Source organism: Prionailurus bengalensis, chromosome C1 (assembly GCF_016509475.1).
Source record: "Prionailurus bengalensis isolate Pbe53 chromosome C1, Fcat_Pben_1.1_paternal_pri, whole genome shotgun sequence".
NCBI lineage: Eukaryota > Metazoa > Chordata > Mammalia > Carnivora > Felidae > Prionailurus > Prionailurus bengalensis.
Genome location: NC_057345.1, coordinates 43,904,759 through 43,918,203, shown reverse-complemented (window position 1 = coordinate 43,918,203; position 13,445 = coordinate 43,904,759). Strand labels below are relative to the sequence as shown.

Here is a 13,445-nt window from a genome sequence, read left to right as displayed (position 1 = left end):
ACCGCTCGGTCAGTCCCACAGTGCCCCGAGGAGTGGTGCTCAGTAAATAAGTGCTAAATAAATGAAGAAATCTAAAAAACTGAAACAATATTTACTAACGCAACAATGAGAAGGTTAAACAGGATTTTTAAGACCCTACATAAACATCAATGTAAATGCTAACAAATTAGCTTAGGAATGGTCTCTAGCACTTAGAAGGTAGACGTTAGGCCCCTCTCTTTTCTTCTCGCTTTTGAACTTAGCCCCTCTTTTTAAACAGTTTAATTTCTTCCTTTCTATTGGCTCCTTCTCTTCAGATTATAAACATGCTCTCATCTGCCCTAACCTAAAAAGCTTTCCTTGGGTATTGCTATCTCCCTCAAATTCTCATCCAGTCATTCTTTATTTTCACCAACTGTCCCCTTTCTCAACCCCAAATACTTTTCAATGAACAGGCCATACCTTTTGTTTTAGGCAAAAAAAAAAAAAAAAAAAAAAGTCCCAGTTTATTATGACTTTAAAAGAGCAAATCTCATTTATGTAATTGTTCAAGCAGGCCTGTACAGAGGCATTTCATTTCAGAATATAGATGTGTTTTTTTCTACTGTGGTAATTCATTTCAAGAGAAATTTCATTATGTATCTTCTACGGAGCCCTAAACCAAGAGCCAGCGTATTCAAATAAACCCCAAGGTAGGGGGACGCTTCAGGCCAGTTCCTCATTAGAAGCCTCAGCATGGGGGCTCTGGAGACCAATGCAGAAGGTCTTCCAGGGAGAGCTGAAATGTTCAGATAAGTGAGTTCTGGAAAGAAGGGGTAGTTGGCTGGCTCCAGCAGGCTCACCCCCGGGGTAGAGCAAAGAGAACAGACAGGGGAGTTCTGAGAGGCACCAGAGCTATCTAAACTCAGGGGGATGGAACTGAGTGTGCAGCCACAGTAATTGAGTTTCAGTTACCTGCAGGGTGGCGAAATAAAGTAGTAACTTCATCTGCCTGACATGGGGGAAGTTTAGAGGTGTCCTTGGCGCACTCACAGTGAAATCTGTCACCCTTTCACTGGGTTGGGTGATGGCAACCATACCGCGCTTCCTAGTGACAGCCAGCACACGTCCCGTGAGGCAGCGCAAGTGCATACAGCTAATGAAGCATCTCCCGCAGGCCTGGCTCCCGGGGCTCTCCGCATCCTCTGTCTGAAGGAATGGCACCATGGGAAAATTTAGCACCACCAGCAGCAGCCATCACCCAAACTCAAAAGAGTCTTTGAATGGCAGAGAGAGGCCCATTTTGCTTTCTGCCCAGCCCAGCTTTGGAACCATCCTCGGGTCATTTTTTGTGGTTCTGTACAAACGTGCCGACTGGCAGCGAGCCGTTCTTCACCTGAGCCCGGATTTCAGCTCGGTGCTTTAATGTGAAGACCAGGGCTCTCACCGTCCGCCGGTATGGCCCATTAACGAGGCGGGAGCAGAGATGAAACGTTTCCCGCTCAATATTTTCAACCAGTAGGTGATCCATCTAAAAAACAGCAAAATTATCAAATTAGGGCCTTGCATTGCATAAGGATTAAAAGCAAGAGAGGCTGGAGCACTCTGCTCAGAGGCCTCCATTAATCAACTGAAATTCAAGGACATCTACTTCCTGTCACAAGAGAAACAGGAAGAGCAAATTAATTCCACCCTAGCAATTAAGGAACAAGGCCATGTGCTTTGTGACAGGGACCTCATTCACAACCCCTGCCGGGTGGTAATATTTGCCATTATAACAGGAAACTGGCCTGAACTAAGCAACGGGTACTGGGCCCTGTACTTTACCAACCAGGAAACGAAGACCAAGGATAATAAATCAGTATAACAGTTTATACTTTTTTTGGTTTGTTTTTTAAAGTGCCTTTTAACCCCTTACAACATTTTAGAAACACCGGGTCTGGGTCCTGATATGTGTGTAGAACAGTTTATAAATCACTTTTCACATTTAATGCTCACAACTCCTGTTACCTCATTTTACAGGCGAGGAAATAGGTTCAAGGGTAAAGAAAGGTTCAAGGTCTCACAACTAAGAGGCAGAGCCGGGACTCTGACCTGGCACCCCTGACCCCAAAGTTCATGATCCTCTCCTTTCACCATACTAACTGCCCCCTTACTTTTGGAGAGACCAGTTGAGTTTGAAGGGACCTCCACGGGGCCAGCTAAGCAGAGTGGCCCTAGCGGATGGGACCTGCGGCAATTCTGGGGTGGTCCAGCTCAGGCCCAAGCCCTCCTGAAGTCACAGACCTAATCAAAGCAGGACAGGTCTGGGTCTTTGTCCACAGTCTGGATCCAGGCCAGACTGGGCTGCTGCTCAGAGACTCCCTCATTACCCTCCTTTCCAGGCCCACCTCCCACTACTTGCCTCGCCAGCCCTGACCGTGGCCCAGCCTGAGCAAGCCAAGGTGCTTTCACATCCCGCTGTGCCGCTGCCCAGGTATATGTTCCCTCAGCAAGGTCCACTTTTCCCAAGAAACATATTCCTATTTGCATGTGAAAACTCAGCTCAAAACCAAAAAGCAAAAAAGCAAATCCTAGCTCAAAGGACTGAAAGTTCTTCCTTGGGTGGCCACAATGTCCTAAGCTTCCTGTAGACACTTTCATAAGATGAATGACCTATTTTCTGAGTTTGTCTTCCCTGAAAACAGGAAACAATTTTCTTTTTCTCACTTCCTTTTTTCCCTTCTCTCCCCACCCTGCCACTCATTCAAATACTTATTCAGCACTTACTATGTGCTAGGCTCTGTGCGTGGGCTGAGGAAAAAGCAGTGAACAAGGCTGACAGTCCTTGACTCCACGGAGAGCACAGCCCAGTTGGAGACAAGTAGAGAACAGGATCGTAAGTATACGGAGTATCAGGAAAGGGAACAGGAATGGGTGCTGGGGCGCAGAGCTACAGCACAGGGTCCCAAGCCAGGAGGGCAGCGCCTGGCTTTGGGAGAGAGTGATGTTTGACCCGAGACTTATCTGGTGAGGTAAAGTGGGCATTTGCTTTGTGAGAAATTCACAGAGCTACATACACATCTATCCTCTGTGCACTTTCCTATATATGTACTACAGTTCTATTTAAAAGAAAAGTTTAAGAAAAAATGTACTAAAAGTAAAAAAGGAACACCTGATATTCGATAAAACATCCTCACATAACAGAGAGACCGACAGAACAAAACGAATAGAGAAGGGAAGCTTGGGAGAAATAAGGACCAGGCAGAGAGCAGAACAGGACTGAGAGAAACAAAGAGAGAGACAAGGAGAATGACTGTCTAGGCCCAGATGTCTGCCTACATGTAGCAGACAAAAGATGCTCAGGGAAGTTCGGGATCCTGATGACTATCTCCAAGGCCTGCATTGGAGTGAGTGGTATGGCAACATGGTTCTCCAGAATCCAGACTCCTTGAGCTTCTCGTAGCCTCCTGGGAGGGCACCGAACTAGCCCCCGGCCTGAGGCAGCCCTGGTACCAGACTACTTTAGGAGATGGAAAGGGTAGCTGCTGTTGGCCCACTGTTTGTCCAGCAACATTTGCCAGAGAGGCTGCTCACGTCAGTGTGAGGATAGTAAGTCACTGTTCAGAAATTCTCTTAACATAACAGACAAGAGGAAGTCTTCATTTTCCTTTTTTTTTTTTTTTTTTTTTTTTTTTTTTTTGAGGAAAGTGGTTGTTGGGGGAGAAGGGTATATGTGCATTTGCAAAAAGAGGTCATGGCCATTCCATCAAACTGTAATATACATATAAAAAGAACTTTAAGAGTACCTTGAAATTCACATAACTGGATACCACCCATACTTCATTCAGCAAATAATTCCTGAGTCACTACTCTGAGTCCGGCCTGATTTGGGTATTAGAGACAGAGAGCAGAAAAGACCTGACCCTGCCCTCCAGGAACTCCCAGTGGAAAAAGGAGATGGCATGTATACAGATAACCGTGGGGCAGTGGACTGCGTGCCGTACCAGTGATGTGACAGGGACAGAAAGCAAACACCTAACGATTCTCATGCATGCTTCTTGTTAAATGGAGGCCAATCACAAGGAGGAAAAATAGCAGTGATATTAAACTGTAAATCATAAGGGGAAAGAATTCATCACACACCCATGTGTACAAGTTCACTGCCCCAAGTGAAGGGTGTCTATCTTCTCACTGCCTTTGGATATTTCAAACCTACCCAAGTTGTTGAGTCCTCTCCAATGGGTCCTAACTTGGTGATTCAGGTTAAGTCCTTTGGGGTGAAAGGACCGGAGTCTCACTGAGACCTTGAGAAAAAGAGGTTTTGCCATGAGAAACATCCATGTGAATGGAAACGGGAACCGGAATGGGATATATCTGTATGAATGGGAACGGGAACAAGAAACCTAGGGATTTATTTAGAGACCATACCCTTTCTCTCGTGTGTCTCAAGATCTGCCTGGTCTCTTTCTTACATGTTTTTGCTCCTCTCTATTTGCCTTACTACCAATTCTAACCGCTTTATTCTCTCCCCTGTTCTACACATCTCTGCCCACAGCTTCTGCTCCCTCGTAACTCTTCCAACACCCCTTCTGCTTCAACACTCCTACTGCTGCTTTCTTGCCATTTCCTAGTTCACGCTTCTCAGAGACAGAGAATCTGATTTGCCTTCCTTATCTATTTGTACCTGTAAGTTCACTGTGTGTCCAATCCTGGACAAACTGGCTGTAACTGGGGAAGATATAAAATGTGACCATCTAGAGCTGTCTTCCATCAAGGAGTCTGGACCCAGTGGGAAATGGTGCCATAATCAATTAGTGATGTTTGCCACATCCTTAAGCTCTTTTTTTTTTTTTTTTTTTTGCTACACTGTCCTGTGATGCTCAACATCCCATACAACCATTGTAATGTGAAACATTTCACGTGCATATATTCTTGCAAAATGTAGATTGCTATTTTGCATGCAAATATTTTAATTTGAATAATTAATGTTTCTCAATGCCATTCATCCAGCATTGTACTTTTTTTTTTTTCTTGCTTCCCTCTCTGTTTTTATTTTTTTTTTTCTGAAATTTATTGACAAATTGGTTTCCATACAACACCCAGTGCTCATCCCAAAAGGTGCCCTCCTCAATACCCATCACCCACCCTCTCCTCCCTCCCACCCCCCATCAACCCTCATTTTGTTCTCAGTTTTTAACAGTCTCTTATGCTTAAGCTCTTTAAAAGCAAGCTAAGGAGGTCTTCTTCAGGTGTCTACCTCAAGTGTAGAACTTCCCACACTGGATTGTGACTATTTATTTGTCTATCTCCCTCAGAAGATGGTGAGCCCCTCTAGGGTTGTTACCATGTCGGAATTATTCCCGAATTCCTGATGCCCAGCATAGGTGCAGGCACAAAGCAAGTGCTCAGTAAGCATTTGTTAAATGAATATCCTTTTTCCCTGTGTATACCTCCATCCTTTCCTGCTCTTCCAATAATATCCTATGCATAAAAGATGAGATCTGAAATATAATGTTTCTATTTTAATATGTATTTTCTAGTTAGGAAAATCCTATCCCCTTCGACTGTCATCTCTTCCATAAAACCTTCCCGGATTCCCCCATCAGACTTCACTGTTCTGTCCTTTGTGTGTCTATACCACTTGCCAAACCGCTATTCCAGACATATTTTCATCCTGCCTTATATTTAGTCATTTGCAGGCTCTCAGCCAAGAAAGGATAAGCTTTCTTAGCCCAGGAAATGCGACTCATTTATGTTTATATTCTGTCCAGCACCAGCACCAATACTAAACATTTGTTGACTTGAATATCCACTGGGAGCAAACTTCGTATGAGTTTTCCAATAGCTTGACTGGATTTGTACACATCTACCCACACTCCTTTTTGACCACTCGAATACATTTATGAGAGAGCTGGTCAAAGCCAGAGGTGCAGTCTGAGGCCATTAAACAAAGGAAACACTAACAGTCCCATATGGGGACGTACCCCTGACCTGGATCTCATTAGCACCATCCGACAACCAACTGGGCCAACCGGCCAGTGTTTCATAACTCTTAATGATACGGGCTCACTTTGAGAATCAGGTTCATTTTTTTTTAATGACATAATAGGAAAATGATCACAGGCCATGAGGGAGGAAGGAGAGTGGATAATGAGGAAGGGGAAGTAAGAGAATGACACCACAGGGGACGTTCATACGAGGAAAGATCTAAAAGACAGGGAAGAACAAAGAAGATCCGGAAGGGAGAAGTAAAGGGGAATGGAGCATGGGTCTCAAAAGTGGAGTTTTTATTCATCTGTCCCATTATTCCAAGAACAAGGAAACAACCCATAAATCTGGAAAGCGAGACCTGTGTAGAGTAATAAAGAGATGCGCCTTTTGGCTGTGTGTGTATATTCTTCATCTGTGGCTTTCACTACTAAAGGACATGACCCAAACAAATAACACGAGACCATTTTTTCTACAAAAATGTAATGAGTGAATTTGCAAGAACACATACTAGGATCAAATTGTAAAGGCTTTTTAGTCATTGGGCCAGTAACTCACCCAATGGTTTACTACTGACTGATAGAGTACATTTATGGAGATCTGATGTCTGATTTGAATGCACTCAACATTGGTTACTGTCAAAGACCAGATACTGGATTAGATGGTTCATTGATTCACCCTAATATGGAAATATTTCAGATGATGATAGGTGCTAGAAGTTAACCTTATATAAAAGTGCTTATATTTATATCTTCTGACATACCAAACTGATAAAAATACTATCAAATGCTGTTTACTATGCAAGGGAAACAGATTGATTTTTTTTGCCCAAGGAAGATGGTAAGATGCACATTTTTAATTTTAAAAATTTATTCTTTGGGAGCAAAACCATTCAGCTATGCTTAATCTGATATTTTTTCCAATTACATTGGGAAGCGCTAACGAATGTATCACTTTTTTAACTTTGCTTTGTAACACTTGAGTGCTTACCACTTGATGTGCCATTTAAAGGATAATTAATGGATAAACTAAAAGGATAATTATTATGGAGTTTAATATAGCAGGCAAACTGCTCATTAATCCTTACAAGCATAGCTTCGTTATTATCATTTACTTAAAAAGATACCACAGGGAACTGGTATTTACCACCACATTAACTACATATTATATACCCACACTCTATGTTCCTGCAATAATTTTGGCTTATTTAAAAAATAAACTTTATGTAAAATATTAAATAGCAAACCTTGTTGGCTAATCGATACTCTGGAAAATTAGACTTAGAGTCTTCGTATTTTTTTCTTCCTTCAAGGGTTTAATAGTCATATTAAAACTTCGTTTAGAAGAACTTAAGCAAACTTACAGTATATTAATTCACTAAACTATCAAATAGACATTAAAAATTATAAACATGAAAAAATAAAGATATATAGAAAAGGATATATAAAACGACACTGATATTGATCAAGGTTAAAAGTAAAACACAAATGTAAATAATCGTCAGTTTTCGGCGGTTATTTAAATAATCAATAAAAGCATCATATGGAACATTTAGCGTATGATTGGCTCTTAATAAATATGGTATAATCATTAACTTGCCCAATATTCATTTAAAGAGCTATAATAATTTACCAAACAGGAAATGCACCAAAATGTCAATAAGATTATGTCTGATGGTAGTTCAATGGTGATTTTATTTTTCCTTTCTGCATTTTCTCATTTTCTATCATAAGTTTGTATTAAAAAGCCCAAAACTCTATTTTTAAAAACTAACATACCACAAGTCCATTTACCTTTCTTTTGGAGATGTATAATTGAGATAGAAAGGTTAAAATATTTTCTCAGAGAATGCAGACCTAGCGTTTAAATCAGACTTTTGAAATTGTTTCTTTTGTTAATAATATTAAATTATTCTTATTTATTTATTTTTGAGAGAGTGTGAGTGCGCACACATGCCAGCAGGAGAAGGGCAGAAAGGGGGAGAGGGAGAGGGAGAGGGAGAAGAGGAGAGGGAGAGGGAGAGGGAGAGGGAGAGGGAGAGGGAGAGGGGGAGGGAGAGGGAGAGGGAGAGAGGGAGAGAGAGAGAGAGAGAGAGAGCCCAAGCAGGCAGAGCCCAATGCAGGGCTCAATGCCGTGACCGTGAGATCATGACCCAAGCCTAAATCCAGAGCTGGATGCTCAATGGACTGAGCCACCCAGGTGCCTCTCAAATTATTCTTTAAGTATATTTTAATAGGGATATCTTAAGAATAGGAAAAAATTGGGGCGCCTGGGTGGCGCAGTCGGTTAAGCGTCCGACTTCAGCCAGGTCACGATCTCGTGGTCCGTGAGTTCAAGCCCCGCATCAGGCTCTGGGCTGATGGCTCAGAGCCTGGAGCCTGTTTCCGATTCTGTGTCTCCCTCTCTCTCTGCCCCTCCCCCGTTCATGCTCTGTCTCTCTCTGTCCCCAAAATAAATAAATGTTGAAAAAAAAAAAAAAAAAAGAATAGGAAAAAATATGGATGTTACATCTGATTTTTCAAAAATATTAATTGATCTATAAGATTTGTTTTTGATGATTATGAGCAAAACTCCTTCTACCAGGTGTACTTCAAACTACTAACATTTGAACTGTCAGCTATGGAAACAATAGAGATTATGTCTTGCCAATTGATTATATGCCTTGGAACTAAAGGTATGAGTGCTGACATTTTAAAAAAGGGGGAGTAGTGTCTTTTCAATAGACTGATAGTCCATAGCAGAGTCCATACCAGAATTTTTGCTTCAGTGGGAAGGGGAAGAATTTTAAGTAGGAAGGAACCAATACTCGTTAAGTGACTTCTAATCATCACATACTATATATACTATTCCGTTGTGTAAGTGTTTCATCTTTCCAATAATTATAGGTGATAGGAATTATAATACTCATTTTACAGATAAAAAAGTCAAGTCTCAGAAGCATTAAGGGATTTGCCTACAGTGACACAACCAGTTCCTAATAGAGCCAGGGTTTTAATCCAGGTCTTGCTGGTCTTTCTGCAATACTATCTCCCAGAATGCTTACAAATTCAGAATCCTTAAAGAAAGCCCAGGTAGAGTTGGGGGGTGGGGCTGAGGGGAAAGTGGGTGATGGGCACTGAGGAGGGCATCTGTTGGGATGAGCACCGGGTGGTCTGTTTTTTTTTAATATGAAATTTATTGTCAAATTGGTTTCCATACAACACCCAGTGCTCATCCCAAAAGGTGCCCTCCTCAATGCCCATCACCCACCGTCCCCACCCTCCCACTCCCCATCAACCCTCAGTTTATTCTCAGTTTTTAAGAGTCTCTTATAGTTTGGCTCCCTCCCTAACTTTTTTTTTCCTTCCCCTCTCCCACGGTCTTCTGTTAAGTTTCTCAGGATCCACATAAGAGTGAAAACGTAAGGTATCTGTCTTTCTCTGTATGACCTCTTTCACTTAGCATAACACTCTCCTGTTCCATCCACGTTGCTACAAAAGGCCATATTTCACTCTTGGTCATTGCCAAGTAGTATTCCATTGTATATATAAACCACAACTTCTTTATCCATTCATCAGTTGATGGACATTTAGGCTCTTTCCATAATTTGGCTATTGTTGAAAGTGCTGCTATAAACATTGGGGTACAAGTGCCCCTATGCATCAGCATTCCTGTATCCCTTGGATAAATTCCTAGCAGTGCTATTGCTGGGTCATAGGGTAGATCTATTTTTAATTTTTTGAGGAACCTCCACACTGTTTTCCAGAGTAGCTGCACCAGTTTGCATTCCCACCAACAGTGCAAGAGGGTTCCCGTTTCTCCACAACCTCACCAGCATCTATAGTCTCCTGATTTGTTCATTTTAGCCACTCTGACTGGCGTGAGGTGATATCTCAGTGTGGTTTTGATTTGTATTTCCCTGATGAGGAGTGACGTTGAGCATCTTTTCATGTGCCTGTTGGCCATCTGGATGTCTTCTTTAGAGAAGTGTCTATTCGTGTTTTCTGCCCATTTCTTCACTGGATTATTTGTTTTTTGGGTGTGGAGTTTGGGGAGTTCTTTATAGATTTTGGATACTAGCCCTTTGTCTGACATGTCATTTGCAAATATCTTTTCCCATTCCGTCGGTTGCCTTTTAGTTTTGTTCAATGTTTCCTTTGCAGTGCAGAAGCTTTTTATCTTCATGAGGTCCCACTAGTTCATTTTTGCTTTTAATTCCCTTGCCTTTGGAAATGTGTCAAGTAAGAAATTGCTGCGGCTGAGGTCAGAGAGGTTTTTGAGCCCTGGGTGTTGTATGGAAACCAATCAGACAATAAATTATATTTAATAAAAAAAAAAAAAAAAGAAAAGAAAGAAAGAAAGAAAGCCTAGGTAGAATAAAGCCAAAGCACTAAGACTATGAAAGATCATTACGAAAATGTGAGGCTCATTTACCTAAGAGAATCACATTCCAACCAGGAGACATTACCTCTAATTCCAAGGCTTCTGAGAGTAACTTCTGGGCATTTTTCCTGAATGTCTCAGTTTTGGGGTCACTTCGCACTTCAATAGAAGGCCTATCTAAATGTTTTTCAATGAAAGTTCTCCACTCAGTGTAAACTTCTCCAGCAAGACAAGCCACTTCTGAATCTGAGTGCTGACGCATCTTATTCACAGTGTGACCTGAAACAAGAGAGGAGAAACCAAAGGAAAGGTTGTTCTGTTTTCTACTGAAAACTACAGGACTAGAGGGACTGATGTGTGACATGCAGAAAGTCATTCACATACCTAAGGATGTAAAGCCTCTTGTGCAAAGGAAGACCCATTTCTCAAAGGCTGAGATAACCAGATAATCATGGCAGGAGGATCACTAGACTTGCCAATGCAATAAGTCATAAAATAGAAGCATGATCAATAGATACTTAAAATGGAACAATTAAAGTACCAACTCCTTAATTCAAAAATTGCAATAAAAGAAAATGAATTAAGCATTTGTCTTGTCTTTTTGGTACATATTATATTTCAGAACAACCAAATAGCCCTAGTTATTGAGGGAATGTTCTTTATTCAACTAAGAAGTGTGAAAAGATTGACAGAATTTTTAAAAATTTCATAGCCCATGATGAAATAATTCATTCAGGTGACAAGCATCAGTGGATGAACTCATTCGATGAAAGGCTGATGGGGAAATTTATAATGGAGGGAGGAACTGTCAATGCCTGGACCACTAATCAATCTTAGTGCCCCGAAGAGTGCAGCTATTGGACAGAGGTAGCACTTCACAGCCCTACCTATGAGTAGTCTTGCACCCTCCTCCCAAAGAAAAGAGGAACCAGAATCCAACTAGTTATTCAAAGCTAACCTCTGGCTAATAGAAAATATGAGAGACAGCAGAATAAGTTAAATTATAGTAGGAGGAAAAAGACACATCCTGAATGTGGGACATTCTACAGGACCACAGACCTGATTTCCTCAATAGTCAATGGCATTTTTGTTTTGTGTTATAATTAAGTTTTTATTTGAGTGTAGTTGACACACAATGTTACATTAGTTTCAGGTGTACAACATAGAGATTCCACAAGTTTATACCTTATGCTATGCTCACCATACAACGCTATGACAGTCCCATTGACTATATTCCTTCTGCTATGTTTTTCATTCCTGTAACATAGTCATTCCATAACAGGAAGCCTGTATCTCCCACTTCCCTTCACCCATTTTGCCCATCCTCTACTCCCCCCCTCCCCTAGTAGCCATCAGTTTATACTCTGTGTTTACAGGTCTGATTCTGTTTTTGGTTTGTTTTTTATTAAATATTTTATTTGTTAAGTAATCTCCACACCCAATGTGGGGCTCGAACTCATGATCCTGCAATCAAGAGTCACATGCCCCGAAGACTGAGCCAGCCAGGTGCTCCTGCTTATTCATTTGTTGATTTTTGTTTTTTTTTAAAGGGAGTAACGTTATGGACTGCTATAGATTAAGAGTCTTTTGAGTTCAAACTACCAAATGCAATGTGTGATTCCAATCCCGACTGCAACAAATCAACCATTAAAAGAGATTTTGAGATACACAAGGAATATGAATATACACTAGATATTAAATTATACCAAGAAATTACTATTTGTTAAGAATGATAATGGCACTGTGGTTATGTAAGAAAATATCTGTATCTGGGGTGCTTGGGTGGCTCAGTCAGTTAAGCTTTCGACTCTTGATTTTGGCTCAGGTCATGATCTCATGGTTTGTAAGTTCAAGTCCCACACTGGGCTCTGTGCTAATGGTGCAGAGCCTACTAGGGATTCTCTCTTCCTCTCTCTCTCTGCCCCTCTCCCCTGCTTGTTCTTTCTCTCTCTCAAAATAAATTTTAAAAAAATTAAAAAAAGAAAATTTGTATCCAAAAAATATAGGAAATTTTCAGAGATGCGTACTGAAGTCTGTAGAGCTGAAATAATAAGAGGTCTGGGATTCTGCTTTAAAATACTTCAGCAACAGCACAAAAACACGAAAAAAGGAAAGATGAAGTAAGTGGGACCATATCTTTAAAAAAAATTTTTTTTAATTTGTTTATTTTGAAAGAGACAGAGACAGTGTAAGTGGGGGAGGGGCAGAGAGAGAGAGAGGGAGAAGGAGAATCCCAAGCAGGCTCCACGCTGCCAGCAAAACTGCCCAAGGCGGGGCTCAAACTCACAAAACCATGAGCTCATGACCTGAGCCAAAACCAAGAGTTGGACACTTAACCGACTGAGCCACCCAGGTGCCCCAGGACCAAATCCTAATAGTTACTGAATCTGGGCAAAGGGCATATGGGGGTGTGTTCTATGATTTTCTTTATTTTTATGTATGTTTGAGATGTGCATAATAAAAATGGAAAAAGAGGGAAAGGATCAAAAATATATCAATATGCAAAAGTACTAAAAAATAATTACACAGAAAAGCAAAGAAATCAACTAAACACTTAGATTTAAAAACTTAAAAAGTAGGGGCGCCTGGGTGGTGCAGTCGGTTAAGCGACCGACTTCAGCCAGGTCACGATCTCGCGGTCCGTGAGTTCGAGCCCCGCGTCGGGCTCTGGGCTGATGGCTCAGAGCCTGGAGCCTGTTTCCGATGCTGTGTCTCCCTCTCTCTCTGCCCCTCCCCCGTTCATGCTCTGTCTCTCTCTGTCCCAAAAATGAATAAACGTTGAAAAAAAAAAAACAAACAAAAAAAACAACTTAAAAAGTAGGGGCACCTGGGTGACTCAGTTGGTTGGGCGACTGACTTCGGCTCAGGTCATGATCTCACACAGATCATGAGTTCAAGCACCGCGTCGGGCTCTGTGCTGACAGCTCAGAGCCTGGAGCCTACTTCAGATTCTGTGTCTCCCCCTCTCTCTACCCCTCCCCTGCTCACACTCTGTGTCTCTCTGTCTCTCAATAATAAATAAACATTAAAAAAAATTTTTTTTAATAAAAAATAAAAACAAAAAGTAGAGGGGCACCTGAGTGGCTTGGTTGATTGAGCATCCAACTTCAACTCAGGTCACGATCTCATGGTTTCATGGATTCAAGCTCTGTGTC

At 41.5% G+C, this 13,445-nt stretch overlaps 1 protein-coding gene across 1 annotated transcript in view; it reads right to left on the bottom strand.

Moving 5' to 3' along the window:
* Positions 1 to 72: 72 nt before the first annotated feature.
* Positions 73 to 13,445, bottom strand: part of TCEANC2 (transcription elongation factor A N-terminal and central domain containing 2) — a 37,035-nt gene continuing 23,662 nt past the window's right edge. Inside the window, exons 4-5 of the mRNA XM_043575058.1 lie at positions 10,376 to 10,569; positions 73 to 1,489 (exon numbers count right to left, since the gene is read on the bottom strand). Of these exons, the coding sequence (XP_043430993.1) occupies positions 1,301 to 1,489; positions 10,376 to 10,569 (383 nt within the window). The 3' untranslated portion in view covers positions 73 to 1,300. The remainder of the gene's footprint in view (positions 1,490 to 10,375; positions 10,570 to 13,445) is intronic.